The sequence below is a fragment of the Bos indicus x Bos taurus genome, chromosome 5, assembly GCF_003369695.1.
Source record: "Bos indicus x Bos taurus breed Angus x Brahman F1 hybrid chromosome 5, Bos_hybrid_MaternalHap_v2.0, whole genome shotgun sequence".
Classification (NCBI taxonomy): domain Eukaryota; kingdom Metazoa; phylum Chordata; class Mammalia; order Artiodactyla; family Bovidae; genus Bos; species Bos indicus x Bos taurus.
In genome coordinates, this window is record NC_040080.1 from 118,931,132 (window position 1) to 118,948,046 (window position 16,915).

The 16,915-nt window shown below is 32.8% G+C and overlaps 1 protein-coding gene across 3 annotated transcripts in view; it reads left to right on the forward strand.

Moving 5' to 3' along the window:
* ZFC3H1 (zinc finger C3H1-type containing) overlaps positions 1–16,915 on the forward strand; it is a 50,586-nt gene that overhangs the window by 17,577 nt on the left and 16,094 nt on the right. For 2 of the 3 annotated variants that reach the window (XM_027543360.1, XM_027543362.1), the window contains exons 4-21: positions 627–825; positions 1,050–1,273; positions 2,622–2,745; positions 4,555–4,652; positions 5,990–6,199; positions 6,391–6,555; positions 7,752–7,889; positions 8,492–8,613; positions 9,005–9,154; positions 10,530–10,704; positions 10,939–11,070; positions 11,432–11,974; positions 12,060–12,169; positions 13,064–13,195; positions 13,302–13,423; positions 14,319–14,420; positions 14,616–14,735; positions 15,555–15,738. In XM_027543360.1, the coding sequence (XP_027399161.1) occupies positions 627–825; positions 1,050–1,273; positions 2,622–2,745; positions 4,555–4,652; positions 5,990–6,199; positions 6,391–6,555; positions 7,752–7,889; positions 8,492–8,613; positions 9,005–9,154; positions 10,530–10,704; positions 10,939–11,070; positions 11,432–11,974; positions 12,060–12,169; positions 13,064–13,195; positions 13,302–13,423; positions 14,319–14,420; positions 14,616–14,735; positions 15,555–15,738 (3,050 nt within the window). The remainder of the gene's footprint in view (positions 1–626; positions 826–1,049; positions 1,274–2,621; positions 2,746–4,554; positions 4,653–5,989; positions 6,200–6,390; positions 6,556–7,751; positions 7,890–8,491; positions 8,614–9,004; positions 9,155–10,529; positions 10,705–10,938; positions 11,071–11,431; positions 11,975–12,059; positions 12,170–13,063; positions 13,196–13,301; positions 13,424–14,318; positions 14,421–14,615; positions 14,736–15,554; positions 15,739–16,915) is intronic. The other variant, XM_027543361.1, reaches the window with a different exon arrangement.

A 16,915-nucleotide genomic window follows, 5' to 3' on the forward strand; every position in this document is an offset into this window, starting at 1 on the left:
AACCTGTTTCCCTGTTTTAGCTTCTCTGAAGAAGTCTTGGGTGTTAAAAATATTGTCCGTATCAGATAAATATCTACCTTTAGAACATGGAATGCTCAAATATAAGCAAATCTTGACGTATTTTTTCCTTCAAAACTGATTTGAAGAATTATAAAATATATTTTAAAAGTTTGCAAATTTGAATCTTGACATTTCACTGTACCTGTTCTGTGTAGTACTTGTAAGGCTAGTAAACGCCCATGATTAAGGAACCACTTTGTTCTTTGGTCATTACCCGCCCTGGGTTGATTTCTTCTTGCATTCACTGCCGTCAGATTTCTTCTCTTGTTTGGGAAGCAGTTAAATGCCAGTCTCAAACTTTTTTTTCGTCAGTTGTACCCTCCCCCTCTAACCCTTCTCATGTGTACATAAACCTTCTACAGATTGATCTTCAGTTTGTATTATAGGGCCTGAATTAGAGTATAGGGCTATGGTAACTTATTCAGTTTCCTTATTTTATTTGTATTTACTATTTAAGTATTTGTCTTAAAATTAACTTTAAATTCTGATCTTATAGCAGCTTTGACTTGGTAATATGTCTAAAGTCAAATAGAATTTTTAAATGGCAACTGTTTCTTTTGTTAAAGAAGCTTGGTGAAGATGAAGAGGAGTTATCTGAACTGCAACTTCGTCTTTTGGCTCTTCAGTCAGCCAGTAAAAAATGGCAACAGAAAGAACAGCAGGTGATGAAAGAAAGTAAAGAAAAGTTGACTAAGACGAAAACTGTACAGCAAAAAGTTAAAACCAGTACAAAAACACATTCGGCCAAAAAAGTTAGCACTACAGGTGATCATTTCTATTAAACTCTTTTAATTGATTTCCTATATCAATATAGTTTCTAGATTTTAATTCAGAAAGTTTTGAGTTGGGGAATTATATAGGGCCCTGAATAAAGGACAGTCCTGTATAAATAGAACTTAATAATTAAAATAATTATTAAAGCTTTGTTTTCTCTATCTTCTTGAAAATTCTAACTCTAATAGATGCTGATGTTTCTATATTTTTTAAAGCTAAACAAGCATTGAGGAAGCAGCAGACAAAGGCGTGGAAGAAACTACAACAGCAAAAAGAACAGGAAAGACAGAAAGAAGAGGATCAGCGTAAGCAAGCTGAAGAAGAAGAGAGAAGGAAAAGAGAAGAAGAAATCAGAAAAATTCGAGATCTCTCAAATCAGGAAGAACAGTACAATCGATTTATGAAATTGGTTGGTGGAAAGAGGAGATCAAGGAGTAAAGTAAGGAGTTCAAAAATACAAAATCAAAATATTACTCAAATTTGAGTATCCTTGTATTAGCTGATAAATTCAGTCAACTAGGAAACAGTATTAAGTTCTTTTGTTTGATAGAGCTCATTATATATAAAAAATTCCTTTGGGAAGAAGGGAAGGTAGGTTATAATTGAGAATGAATTGTTTTTATAGTTATAGATGCTAGAAATAGAAGAAATAGACTAAAATTATGATTAGAAAAGCCTCCCTTTGGCTTTTGTGTCCATTTCTATTTAGAAGAAAGAAGCATTCCTGAGTTGCAGTGAGAACTTATTTTTAAAATTACTATTCCCTTTTAATTTTCCATTGTTTAGTAATGTAGAATTAGAAATGTATCATAATTAGTCGATATGGACTATTTATAAGAAAGTTAAATCATCATATCATACTAGCCTTAGTGCATGTGGCTACTTTAGTTATCAAGCATTTGTGACCTTTATTATGTAAGTCATTGATAATGGCTGGACGAGTCATTGCCTTTTATGGCTGGTGTCAGGAAGTAAACTGGAGATTTAATATTGATCTGGTGCTATTAGCAGTGACAAATTTCAGAATTCTGAGCTTTGAGACTATACTTACAAGTGTATTATTGATATTAAAGAATAGAGGGATGTTAAAGAGTAAGAGCTCTTTAATTGTAGGGAGTCAAGGGTTAGATTTGTTTAAGTAAGGAATTTATTAACTATTCATACTTTGAGCTTCCGAAAAGTACTTTGATGAAATCTCTTTATAGAAAAGTATTGTGCATTATTTGTATCCATTTGGATAGGTTTTGCTAATTTTTAAATTCTTATAAACTGTCTCCAAGTGGAGATTGTAAGAAGTGAAAAAAAAGAAAACAACATACAAGCATATGACCAAGAGTTTCTAGTTTTCAGTTATCATTAATTTATTCGTAACTGAAATGTTAATGGATTATTTGGGCAATATTCTAAATAAAGCTTGATTACATAAAACATGAATTCATTTATCTGATTTCTTAATTTGCAGAGAGGGGCCATTAGTATTTCTGATCTTGGTGTCATCTTACTTTCTAGAGGAATAGCTGATTATTTAGTGGCTCAGCTCACTGGGGGATTTTATCTGTACATGTATTTTCTAGCTTCATTTTCTGTCTGACAGTTATAAAATGTCAGCCACAATGTACCTATCATGTATATTGAGTTTCCCAAATCAGATGTGATAGTTCTAACTGGATCATCATGATTTTTGATACTATTCTATGTAAAAGATAACTATTAATTGTTTTATAATTTCGAGCCTAAGAATAGACTAAGAAAATGTTGTGAAACTAAAAATAAATCTTGTATATTAGTCTTCAGATCCTGACCTGAGACGATCCTTAGATAAGCAAGCTACTGATAGTGGAGGAGGCATTTATCAATATGATAACTATGAAGAAGTTGCTATGGATACAGATAGTGAAACCAATTCTCCAGGTATGAGCTAAAACTTAAAACATTTGTACATTCACAATTATTAAGTAGAAAATGGTCAAGAAGCTACCCAAAACATTGAAAGAAATGTAGAATGAATTTGCTGGTAGGTTGTACAACCAAAGACATTATTTGGTGGTTAAATACTTCAAAAGCAAACCTCAGACTGTAGTATTAACCTTTATTTTCTAGTATTTCTTCCTGTATAGTATTTTAATAAAAAAGGCAGTATTCTGCTGTTAACTGTTTGATCTAAGAAGTGAATATTGTGGGAAAGGTGAGAACGCTGCTTTAAAAAACAAACGAACAAATAAATCTTTCTTTATTTTTAAGTATCTTTATGTCTAAGGCATTCTTCATTTTAGTCAAAAAAAGAAATCTTTCTTTTGTTCAGGCTTCTTTTCTCCTTCTGATGATACTTTGTAGGAATAGGGAGATGGAAAGTGATCCTAGTGGTGCCTTAGGATCAGCTGATACAACTGTTATGGCTATACCTCAGTTAGAGTGCGCAGTTTAGGATGTGGCCATCCTTGAGAGTTAGAGACTTGCTTTAGTTGCTTTTCAGGAGTAATGGACTGTGAGGGACCTATCCTCTTACTAATTGAAGCACATAAGAATGGGGCAGACAACAAAATGCCGTTAGCGTTCTAGAAACTAGAATACTTACTTGCAAGGTCATATGATACGTGTTTTTCTTCCAGTGGTTGTATTGTGAGACCAAATGAAACTAGAATTCCACTTTAGTGTGTCTAGAGAGAAGGCAGAATCTATATGATTTGGTAATGTTTAGCAAAAGCTCATTTTCAGGTTATAATGTTTAGCTTCATATTTAATAATCTTGTATTTTCATGTCATAATTCTCTTTGGTCAGCCTTTAATTATTTCTAAGTTCTTGAAAATGATTCTTTGTGGTTCTCAAATATTGACATTATTATTACTCTATAATAATTTTATGATTTACCCTTTAGAAGAATTTTGTAAAAAAAAAATATAAAAAAATATAATCAAATGGCATCATTTGGGTCACAAATCAGCTCCATATAAGTCATGTGGTTAATACTCATATTGACTTGAAAGACAACTGGGGCAAAGAAGAAATATTAAGTTTCCCTAAAGGTTACATGGTTTAGAGGTAGCAAGAGTAATCTTCAAGTCTGTCAGATTTCAGTGAGTCTAAAGAAACCACTGAAGGTAAAATAAGCAGCTATTTTTATCTGCTACCAAGGAAAAAATGCTAACAATTTAACTGAGATGAATCAGTAACTATTTCAGAATTACTAAATTTGAAAAAAAATGTATACGTTAATGATTAAATGTAATAGGTAATTCTTTTCATTCTAGTCCTCTTTGCTTTCTCTTCAATTTAAATAGTCCATTTCTTCACTTTTCTTCACATTAAGGGAGGAATGGAGTCACCACATCACTGTTTTCCTTTGGTTATGATACTTTGAGAGATTCAGGGGAATTTTTTGTTTTATTATTTCTTAAAAAGTATGTTTTTTTCCAAAAAGCAATAAAAGCCTTTCCTGCTTTATTCCCTTTTACCACAAGTAGGTGAAAAGTAGAACAAGGTAGAAAAGTTTTCGAGGGACTAAATATCAGCTTAAGTGGATGGCTAACTTTATAGTGATATAAGAGCAATTATAAATAGGCAGAGGTAGTCTCATGGAGGTTAAGTATTTTATTGGAGATTAATACAATCTCACTTGTACTTTACTTAGATTTAGTTGTATGTCTTCAAAAATACTATAAATTTAATTTATTCCTGTTGAATATATGTTATTAAATTCCTCTAAAAATTTTTTTTAACAGCTCCTTCACCAGTGCAACCACCATTCTTCTCTGAATGTTCATTGGGGTATTTTTCTCCAGCACCATCTATTTCTTTGCCTCCACCACCTCAGGTTTCTGTAAGTGAGGATTGGTATGATTTCTAAGAAAGTTTTGTTGCCTTGTGTCTTCTCTAATTTGTTTTGAAAAGCTGGCATGTAGTTAATAGTTAGGTTTGAGAGCATAAAGTCTGCTTGCCAGAATTAATAGCTATGAAATCTATGGTATATTAGTTACTGGCAGGCTATCGATCTGGTAGATTTTTTCATAGCTAATTTTTAGTCTCATGTTAGACTTTCTTTCAATATTTAGCATGTTTCCTTCTTTATTTTTGCTCCTCAGAAAATATATTCTTAAGCAGAATAAGAATTATCTGTTTGGATTTTTTTAGAGGGTAATTGGGATTTAAGTGTGAGTTTGAGTGAACTCCGGGAGTTGGTGATGGACAGGGAGGCCTGGCGTGCTGCAATTCATGGGGTCGCAAAGAGTCGGACACGACTGAGTGACTGAACTGAACTGAAGCTTCTTCTAGAAGCTTTTTCCTTTTTCGTCTTTTGATTATATAGTTGTTTTTAATTTGAAAATTCAGTAAAGGAAAAACATTGACTAGTTAAAGAAAAGTTCATTTCTTTTCAACCTACTTTTGAAAGAACTGCCAGTCCCCTGTTAAAAAAATAAAAAAGGAAGTGGGGGAATCACTAAGTGATTTGTAAGTTTTCTCTAGATTGAGAGAACCTGGAGCTCACACTGGTTCTCTCTTAATGGGTTAGTAGGAACTTTGCTATTTCACAGGTGCTAGGCAGACACCTGGTGTCCTCCTGGGAAGTTTAAGATGAGGGGAATATTGGAGTAGAGAGTGAGAGAGAAACATTTTTTCTTTCTTCCTTGAATCATTTTAAGTGCCAAGAGAAATATTGGAAGGTCTTTGAAGCAAAAATGTGTGCAAATGCAGGGATTTGGGTAAAATTAACTATCTTTACAGATGCTCTCTAAGAAGCCATTTCACAAGGATTTTATGAGGGTAGTGGTGGTGATTTCTCACATTTAATTCTTATACTCTAGACTGTTCCCATCCAGAATCCCTTTGGTTCCTAATTTTTAATTTTTACTTAAATATCTGTTTTCAGGTAGTCACCTAGAGAGATAGATCCTGTAAAATTTGATTTCTCTATCATGAAGTTCATAAATTAAATTACAGATGATTTTAACTTTTTGTAAAAATTATACTTTTTATTGGCTGAGTATTGAATTTGGGTTAGTTTTAAGATTTCCAGTATACTTAGTTCACTTATTCTTACAGTAAAGTAATAACCTGATATTTGCCTTTTTCTAATTTGATATTGCTGTAGCAGTAAACGCTTGGAATGAGTAAAATTTGCATGGTAATTATTATTTCTTCTTTTTTTAAATTAACTAGTCTGTACCACCTTTGAGCCAGCCTTATGTGGAAGGCTTGTGTGTTTCTCTTGAACCTCTACCTCCTCTACCACCTTTACCACCTCTTCCACCTGAAGATCCAGAACAACCTCCAAAACCACCTTTTGCAGATGAGGAAGAAGAGGAGGAAATGCTGCTTCGAGAAGAGCTACTTAAATCTCTAGCGAATAAAAGAGCTTTCAAGCCAGAGGTAATTTAGGTACCTGAACCTCTAGGTGGTGCTGTTGAGCTTAGTTTTAGGTAGGACTACTCTGCTAGTTTGGGATTTATTGGGCTTTTCAGTAAAGTAGGGATAAGTCAGTTAACTAATTTGCTCAGTACCTTTAAAGATGACAGGAATTTCATTTAAAATGGCTTCATATCTGTCTCTTCCTTCTTTAGGAAACATCCAGTAATAGTGACCCACCTTCACCTCCAGTTCTAAACAATTCACAGCCTATGCCAAGAAGCAATCTGTCCATAGTCAGTATTAATACAGTGTCTCAGCCTAGGATACAAAACCCAAAGTTTCACAGAGGACCTCGTCTTCCACGAACTGTGATCTCGGTAAAAACAAAATAATTAGTCCCTACTCTTACTTAAATATCTTGTGAGAAAGTTTATGCAGTTTTGCTGTCCTGTTCCCTGCCTCTAGTTTATTATATACAAACATCAGTTCAGTTCAGTTCAGTTCCGTAGCTCAGTTGTGTCCGACTCTTTGCGACTACATGAATTGCAGCACGCCAGGCCTCCCTGTCCACTTATTTTTATTTATTAATAGTGAAATGGGAGCAGCTTTTTCTCTTGTAAACTGGTGGAATTTATGATAATATTTTGGGGAAGCATTATTTTCATCTGAGGGGTATTCTTTCCCCTGCCATTTCCTCAACTTTTGTCTTATATAAATTGGTCCTTTTAGATTTTTCATCTATTCTAAAGTCAGTTTTAGCAAATTATATACATATATATAGTTTTTTCTATCTTTGCTCATATTTTTTCAGTTAATGACTGTACTATAATGGAAGAATTTATGATTTTTTTCACTGTTTGTTAAGGAGATTGAAATGACAGTTTCTTTCTCCTTTGTTTTCCAATTACTTTGAAATAAATGTGGAGAAGCAAATGTCAACCCACTCCAGTAGTCTTGCCTAGAGAATCCCGTGGACAGAGGAGCCTGGTGGGCTACTGTCCATGGGGTCGCACAGAGTCAGACACGACTGAAACGACTTAGTATGCATGCATGTGTAAAATAAATGAAGCAAAGCCAAGTTGAAATCTTGCCTCTGTTAGGTAAACATATCCTCTGTATATCCTCTGTATACACATGAAAGCCATAAAGTTTTATTAGTAATAATGTGGAATTACTATATTTTCTCTGACTTTAAAAGGTTAGTCTAGATTGCATTATGTTTCTTTATAGAAAGTTGGTTAAAATAAAATTTAATGAAAAAGATGATGATAGTAGTATCTAGAATATTTCATTTTAGTATATAGAATATTTTAAGTTTTTGGTGTATCAGGTAAAATATAGAATCTTTTATGTTTTTGTGTATCTGTGGAGTGGGACAAAGTTGGTCAGTTAATGCAATATAAGCAGAAGGAACCATAGACTGTCTACTTGAAACCTATTATTTTTATGAATTTAAATTCATACAGATAAAGTGACTTGTTCATTGTCATGAAGCTAATTGTGTGTGGTAGAGCTAAGAAAAGGATAGTGATACATTTGTTGTCAAGAATAACAAGTATAATTGGCTTTGCAGCTTCCAAAGCATAAATCAGTGGTCGTAACACTAAATGATTCTGATGATAGTGAATCTGATGGAGAGGCGTCCAAGTCAACTAATAGTGTTTTTGGTGGATTGGAGTCTATGATTAAAGAAGCAAGACGAACTGCTGAGGTAATTAAGTGCAGTAATGAAATATCGAAAGATTTATTGACAACTACTAAAATTTGCTTGTTTTTCCTAAAAACTAGACTTTGGAGGTTTAGATTTTTTAATATATTGAATTTTTGGAAATATTTTTTGTACTTGTATGATTGAGTTTATATAATGAAGTGTGTGTAAGTTTAGATAGATTTAACTATTTAAAAACCCCCCTTTGTCTCCAGACTAATCCTTCTTCCAAAATAGTAAAATAGTGTGGATAATTGTCCTCTGTACTAAGGAAATTTATTGGTTTGCAATTGTGTTATATTACCAGAAAATAGTTTTACTCAAGTGTGTGATCTAAGTACAGCTTTTGTCCCTATTTGTAATTGCAGTGTTTGTTTAGATATGAAATAGTTCAGTTATTTTTAAACCATAGGTCTTGACTGCTTAGTGGATTGTACAGTTAATTGGTGGTTGAAGGCCAGCATTGTTTTTTTTTTAAAGTAATAGAAAATAATGATGAAGATATTTATTTCTAAATATACAGATGTATACTGGATAATATAAAATTTAGATCTAAGTTGGAGTTATGAAAGTTTTTGATCTGGTTGACTTCAAACGTTTTCTAGCAAGCTTCAAAACCTAAAGTACCTCCAAAATCTGAAAAAGAGAATGATCCCATGCGAACACCTGAAGCTCTGCCTGAAGAAAAGAAGATTGAGTATCGATTGTTAAAGGAAGAGATTGCCAAGTAAGTAGCATTTTATGTAGTTTGCTTTAAAGGTGTGTGCTGTTTGCAACACTTAATCTGGATAGAGTTTATTGGCATTGGGAAATGAAAATGATGCTTTTATCCAAGATGAAGAATTAATGTTTTTATAAGTTGAACAGAAGGTGGAGCCAGATGATCATCTATAAACTTGAATGCAGTCACTAATGTGCTGAGATACAGACAGCCTAGAAATAGATAAATGCTGTTATAAGGAGAACTACACCATTAGCTTTGCATGCATATTGGTCATCATTGTTATTAGTCAGTGTTAGTCACTTAATATTTTTACATTATTTTATGAAAAAGAATACATCTTTAAAAAATAATTTCAGTTCTTCAGGGAATAATTTATCAACCTTTATTATTTTAGTCGTGAGAAACAGCGTTTAATTAAATCAGATCAACTGAAGACAAGCTCATCATCCCCAGCAAACTCTGATGTAGAAATTGATGGGATTGGCAGGATAGCATTGGTTACTAAGCAGGTTACAGATGCAGAAGCAAAGCTTAAAAAACATAGGTAAGTCTCATTATCTGGTTATACTGCATGTATCAAAATGTTCTATATCAGAAGGATGTATTTTTGTGCTGTGTGTCAATAATAAGTACACTGTATGATTACTAATCCTTTCATACTTGGTAGACCTAGAGAGGCTATCATTTTGTGGAATTGTCCATTTACAGTACATAAAGTAATAGTATTAATATTTAAACAAAAATACCAAGACTTCAAAAGAGTTTTCTTTAGATTTATGTATGGCCTATTCATTGCTAAAATGAAACTCTTTGTTTTGTAATTTTCTTTAAAACCTCTGGCATGTTTTTAGAAACACCTTTATTGGAAGCATATTTTTGTTGTTAAAGGTAGACTTAATTGTTTGGAATAAGTCATTACTTAATGTGTTCAGTAAGACACATGGTCAAATATTGTATTATTATAAAGACTATGATATGCAATAACCTTAAGATGTATCCAGAGTGTTATATGCAGTAACATTAAGACGTATTAAGACTCATAGATGAAATACTGTGGTGACCATGAATCTTTAAGGAAATGGTATGGTATGTATATTTTAAAGGAAATTAAAATAAATTCATTTAGATTCTGTTTCTTTAATAACTTTCATAAATGAAAAGATTTTTTAAAATTGTCTTTCTAGTCATCCTCTTTATCACATATTTATCACATATCCTCTGTCTTTATGATTCATTCTAGATGTCAGTTGTTGTGACTATTTGAAATATGGTGTCTTTCTGGGAAAGATGCTTTTTTTTTTTTTTAGCATAATATTCAGTAGTTGAAAAGATGGAAATCTGTATCCATAAATTTGTCTTTCTGTCCTGATTTATACTGCTTAAGTTCACACTTGTAAGTTAAAATTAAATGTGCTTATTTATGTTTATTAGATGTTTATTTGTGTGTTTATTAGGAACATTATAAATGAAACCAACATAAGGATTTTCTGTCTTAAGTCCTGGTTTTTCAGGAGTTATTTAGGGCTATGTTGAAATTTACTGTTGATAGCTTTTCAGCTATAATTCACATTACTCAGACTTGTAAATTCCCTGGTGGTCCAGTGGTTAGAACTCTGTGCTTTCATTCCTGAGGGTCCAGGTTCAATACCTGCTGTGGATGTGGAACTAAGATCCCATAAACCAAATGGTGGAGCCAGGAAAAGAGTAACCCTTAGTTGCTTTCATAAAATTTAGCAGTGTGTATCTGAATACTTTTGTGATTGATGAATATGAAAATATTTATCCTTTTAAATATTTACCTCTGTATCATGAACATAATTTTAAAAATGAGCTGTTACTTTGTAAATTTTTTATTCTGATGATTAACGTTAGTCCACTAGTTTAGAAAAACATTAATAATTTTGTTATTTCCCAATTAGGATTCTCTTGATGAAAGATGAATCTGTTTTAAAGAATCTAGTACAGCAAGAAGCTAAGAAGAAAGAATCTGTTCGAAATGCTGAAACAAAAATTACAAAACTTACAGAGCAGCTTCAGGCAACAGAGAAAATTCTCAGTGTCAACAGAATGTTTTTGAAGAAGCTTCAGGAACAGGTAGTGTTCTTTTTTAATTCAAATATTGTAGTCTTGTGTTTACTACACATTTTTATGGGCCAAATTTTTAGTAAAACCATAAAGCCATCAAAATATATAACCTATATATTGTTCTTCATTGAGACATAATGTTAACACATTTTAAATTTTCAGTTGAATACCCTAAAGCTATTATGTTTAAGAAGGTATTGCCTCTCCTAAGATTTACATTTTCAGAATTACCCTTTATTTCAGATTCACAGAGTTCAACAACGCATTACAATTAAGAAAGCTTTGACTCTGAAGTATGGAGAAGAACTTGCTCGGGCAAAGGCAGTGGCTAGTAAAGAAATAGGAAAACGTAAACTGGAACAAGATCGCCTTGGAGTAAGTTGTTGGTAGAAATATTTTATGTTTGAAAAGGAGAAGGTTTTAATAATTCTTTTGGGGGTAAAAGATGGATGAAAAATTCAAGGTTTTCCCCTGCGTATTCAAAGAGAGTAAGATTAAAGCTTTGTTTTTAAATGACAGCCACACTTTTGGAAGCTTATTTTTTTATTTTTATTGTTTGTTTTTTATACACCACAAATTAACTAGCAAATCTGTTGGAGGCTTTTGTTAAACTGTTTTATTCTTGTTATTGACTTAGTTTTATAATGTTGGCATTGTTGGGATAGCACAATTATCTTAAGAAAAATTGTTTATAAAATCATAGCAATATAAAATATTGATATCATTTTCCCCCCAGCCAAACAAAATGATGAGACTGGACAATTCTCCAATATCAAGTCCAAGAAGGCATTCAGCAGAACTAATTGCTATGGAAAAAAGACGGTTACAAAAGCTAGAATATGAATATGCCCTGAAAATTCAGAAACTAAAAGAAGCCAGGGCCCTAAAAGCAAAGGAACAACAAAACATTGCTCCACTTGTGGAAGAAGAACCTGAATTTTCTTTACCTCAACCCTCACTTCATGATCTGACTCAAGATAAATTAAGTCTGGACACTGAAGAAAATGATGTTGATGATGAGATTCTGTCTGGTTCAAACAGAGAAAGAAGAAGATCTTTCTTAGAATCCAATTCTTTTACTAAACCTAACCTTAAGCACACTGATACACCTAACAAAGAATGTATAAACAAACCTACTAAGAATACAGTAGAAAAACCAGAACTTTTTCTAGGGTTAAAAATCGGTGAATTGCAGAAATTATATTCAAAAGCTGACAGCTTAAAACAACTGATTTTAAAAACCACCACAGGCATTTCAGACAAGGTTTTGCATGGTCAGGTAACTGAACATTTCATATTCTTAATGAAATCTAGAATTCAGCCTAGCCCTATTTGCCTTTTGAAATTGCTGTTTTCTTTTGCAGGAGATTTCTGTGGATGTGGATTTTGTGACAGCACAGAGTAAAACAACAGAAGTGAAGCCATGTCCATTCAGACCCTACCACAGTCCCCTTCTAGTTTTTAAATCTTACAGGTATAGAAGAAAGATTCAGTAAGCTTGAGTTTCAGGATTGCTCCTTGTTCTTAATAATATCTTAATCTTTAATGTTTGATGACAATGAAAAAAATTGAGTCACAATCACTCAAAAAACAAGCTCGTCATTTTAGGAGATAAAAAATTTAGGTGCTTTGTTGTAGGACTTGAACCAAACAGGAACTAAGAGTTAACTCACACTTGGGTTTATTAATTCTTATCAAATACTAATTTCTGGTTACTGATGGAATTGTGAAGAATTCTGAATTACTATCTGTTAAGGATTTTAAGAAAAGTAACTGAGAGAGATTCTTATGTGAATTTTTAATTTTGCTTTTTAATTATACTATTTAAGGAATACATTAGCTAGCTTTCATAAAATTGATTTGACATTTTCAGATGATTAACTTGGCCAGGTTGTGTGTGTGTGTGTGTTTTTTTTTTGAGACTCTTTAGAAGCTGTGTAACCGTTAAATTGATATGATTTTATTAGAATCTGTGAAACTGTTAAATTGGTATGATTTAATCATAAAATTGCAAAGCACCTACCAGGTAGTATAGACTTTTTCTTTGGTTTTTTGGGTGGCTGGTAATATGTAGAAGAAATACCAGTGTTATATAGCATTTTATTATGTGGTAAGAAAACACTACTTTAAAAACACTAGGATATTTTTGTTTTTTGTTTTCTATTTCAGATATTTTATGTCCTGAGTGTAGAAGTAGTTTGTCCTTATGACTTGATATTCTGGTTGTTTTCTAGAGTTAATTTTAGTATTAAGTAATTAAATAGTAAACTCAAAGTATAGACACTTTAATTGAGAAAGAAAAAAATGAAAAAATTTAAAATTTGCTGAGGACTGTTTATGGAGCATCATAATGTGCCTCTCTTCTTAGATTTAGTCCATACTATCGAACCAAGGAAAAACTTCCCCTAAGCTCAGTATCATACAGTAATATGATCGAACCGGATCAGTGTTTCTGCCGTTTTGATTTAACAGGAACATGTAATGATGATGATTGTCAGTGGTGAGTAGTTTTTATTTGTGAATATTTTATAGTTTAAAAGCCAGTCTTGGTCATTTAGCTTTGATATATACATGATTATCTTTTCTGTGTTGTTATTTTATTTTAGGCAGCATACACAAGACTATACACTTAGCCGAAAACAGCTATTCCAGGATGTTCTCTCATATAATCTGTCTTTGATTGGTTGTTCAGAAGGAAGCACTGATGAAGAAATTGCTGCTGCAGCAGGTTTTAAAGACCTCTTGTTTCCCAAATGAAAATTGAATTTAGGCAATTTAAATGTTTTATATTCAGTTGTTGATATCTTTAAATAGCTATAAAAATTCAGTACAGTTATCTGTGACACCTTATCTAGATCTGCTCTGTCGAGTACAGTAGTCACTAAAATAAAAATTCACTTCCTCAGTCACTCTAACCACATTTCAAGTGCTTAGTAGCCACTCTTGAGCTTAGTCGTGGTCAGTAGCTTACCAGTAAGACAGTGCAGATGTGGCACATTTCCATTATTGTAGGAAATTCTTCACAGAGCTCATCTAACTATTTCAGTTTAAAAAGAGTATGTTAACATGGTTGTTAGAACTTTTACTGAGATTTAAAAATAGACTCTTTTTACTCCTTTTAGAAATAGAGGGGATTGGAAGTTGAGATGACTGTAGGTTCAAATTCTACAATGAAGTAAAAAAGAAGTTTATACAGTTTGACATTGTAGAAAACGTAGATTACTGCCAGACATTGTGTGTAAATATTGTTAAGCTTTTCCCCAGATTTAGCGCCAAATAAGTCTTTTGGAAGTAAGGAAATTGATCTTTGTTAAATTCAGTATAATCACAATTCTTAGTGATTGTAACAAAACAATCTGTTTAGTCATTCCTAATTAATGACCTTAATTTTCACTTGTTTAGGTTGCTTACTTTTTTTTCAACCCAAATTGGGGTGCATGATATGGTAGGGTTTGCTGTATTAGTTGAGATAATGTAGGCCTTGCCCTTTAGAAGCCATAGATGTTTTTGACTAGTACCTTTAATTTTTAAACTATTCTTTTGTTCATACTCTTTAATTAGCCTCATCACCGTAATCTGTGTTTTTTATACTTTTTATGAAGATAACATTGTTCTAATTTCAGAAAAATATGTTGAGAAACTTTTTGGAGTAAACAAAGATCGAATGTCAATGGACCAGATGGCTGTTCTCCTTGTGAGCAATATCAATGAAAGTAAAGGCCATAGTAAGTATATGTATCTGTGTCTCACACAAAAGGACCTTATAGTTTATGAGAACAAATTTTTGGCATTATATAAAAAATATATTTATCGTTTCTGAGTAACATGATAGAATAAATTTAGCTCTTATTGAGCACTGTTTAGTTATTTTTCAGAACTATAAAAGACTAGTTCTGTTAACAGTCTTCTATCTACTTTAGCACCTCCATTTACAACCTACAAAGATAAAAGAAAGTGGAAGCCAAAGTTTTGGAGAAAACCTATTTCAGAGAACAATTTCAGTAGTGATGAGGAACAGTCTACAGGACCAATTAAGTATGGTAAGAAGTAATGTAAGATCCAGAATCATGAAATTGTGGTGTCATTTCTTTGTCTAACACTTTGCTAATCTTTTGATATAATCTGTGAATGCATGCTCAGTTGTTCAGTTGTGTCTCGCTCTTTGCGACCCCATGGACATGGTCCCCATGGACAGAGCCCCTGCCAGGCTTTTCTGTCCATGGGATTCTCCAGGCAAGAATACTGGAGTGGGATGCCATTTCCTCTTCCAGGGGATCTTTCCGACTCAGAGATCGAACCTGTGTTTCCTGCCATCTCCTGCATTGGCAGGCGGGTTCTTTACCACTAGCTCCACCTGGGAAGCCCCTTGGTATAATCTACTAGCCTTTAAAATTTTTTCATTTTTAAAAAGCAGTGATGCTGCTTGGTGTTTAAGGCAATTAGTTCTTCCTTATGCAAGACTACCCCTTATATTGCAGGAATGTTGTTCCATGACCCATGTTCAGTAAATGCAAGGATCACCCTTTGGTAAATGTGAAGGCTTTAAATATTGCTAAACCTACTTGAGTGGGGAGACTGCTCCCATTTGAGAACTACTGCCTGGCCTATGTCCTTGAGAACAGGCATCCTATTTTGTTTAATCTTTGATGAGTCTGTGTTTTCTGACATACAGTAGGCTCACAGAATGAATTAATTAAATGAGTGAACAAAGTAATGTATGAATGAGTGCTTTACTGTCAAGCACATCTTACATTATAACCTCAGATTTTCATAATTATGTACTATTTGTAGATTAGAAGATGTGCTCCTTAGATCTGTGGATTAGAGAAATTGTGAGGCTAACTTACTTTTCCTTATAGCCTTCCAGCCAGAGAACCGAATAAATGTTCCAGCTCTGGATACAGTTGTCACTCCGGATGATGTCAGATACTTTACAAATGAGACTGATGACATTGCTAATTTAGAAGCAAGTGTGCTAGAAAATCCTTCTCATGTACAACTTTGGCTCAAGCTTGCATACAAGTACTTGAACCAAAATGAGGGGTAGGTCTCCTTCTAATCTTTGTGTAAGCTGTTGCACTTTTATATTCTTATGTTTGAGGTTTATTTCCTCTCTGGTAATCAGGTTTCCCTCCTAGTATCAGTGGAGCCTTTGTTTTTTGACAAAGTGTAAAGTACTTAATTGTTTAAAAGCTGTTAGAAAAAGTTTAAGATTACATCTTGAGTTATGTGCATGGCTCAGTGTATGGATAATAATTTAGCTACAATCTTTAACTTAAGTAGGCTACTTCAAAGTAGTATCAGTTAAAACAGTAAATTCTGAGCAGTCCAAGAATTAATCATTGCATTTTTTAATAAGTCAGGTAGTCGTGGTCTCTTAATAAAATTTTGGTAAAGTCACAGTGTAACAGGTTAAATTTTAGGTTAATTATCATTTAGAGATTTAAAGGTTGTCTAAGAACCTCTAAATTCTGGTGGACTGACTTTCTGTGTCAGTGTTACATTATGTATATTCACATAAGATAAATATTAATTTATCTCAAAAATGACAACTCCTATTACATAATTATGTTTTCTGACTCCTACTTATTGATAGGATTGCAGAAATAATCTTTTATGACCAGGAGTAATATTTATTGCTATACTTTTGAAATAGGTGTATTTTTTTTAAAGGCTGCTTTATCTAAAAACTTTTTTAAGGTAGCAGTACAAAATGCTAGTATATCACACATACCTGAATATGGTGCTTTTTAACTTGCTTTGTGTGTCATTTTCATGTTAATGGTATAAGTTAAAGTGTTTTCTTTTCTGACTCATTTATTAAATGAAGGTCCAAAAACTGTACATTATTTTATGAATAGGATCATGAGAGACAATTTTCTTCTCCAAGAGACAGCAAGCCCTTGACTGTTGAAAAGAACTATTATATTGAAAGCCTTGATTATTTTGTGCTGGTAGTAGCTGGCCTTGAGAATTGTTTAACTTTTCCCATTCCCAGACCACTGTAAATCATGACATATTGCTAAATATGGACAGAAAGCACATTTGAAGTTGATGATCTAATGGCTTTACACCACCATATTTTTATCTGGTAAATGCACATTGAATATGCACTTAAAAAGAAATTGTTGGCTTTATGGGAAAATTAGGACATTTTTGGACAAATGTGATACAAAATTTTAATCTACTTCTCTTTATCATAGGTAATTCTAGCTTCTTG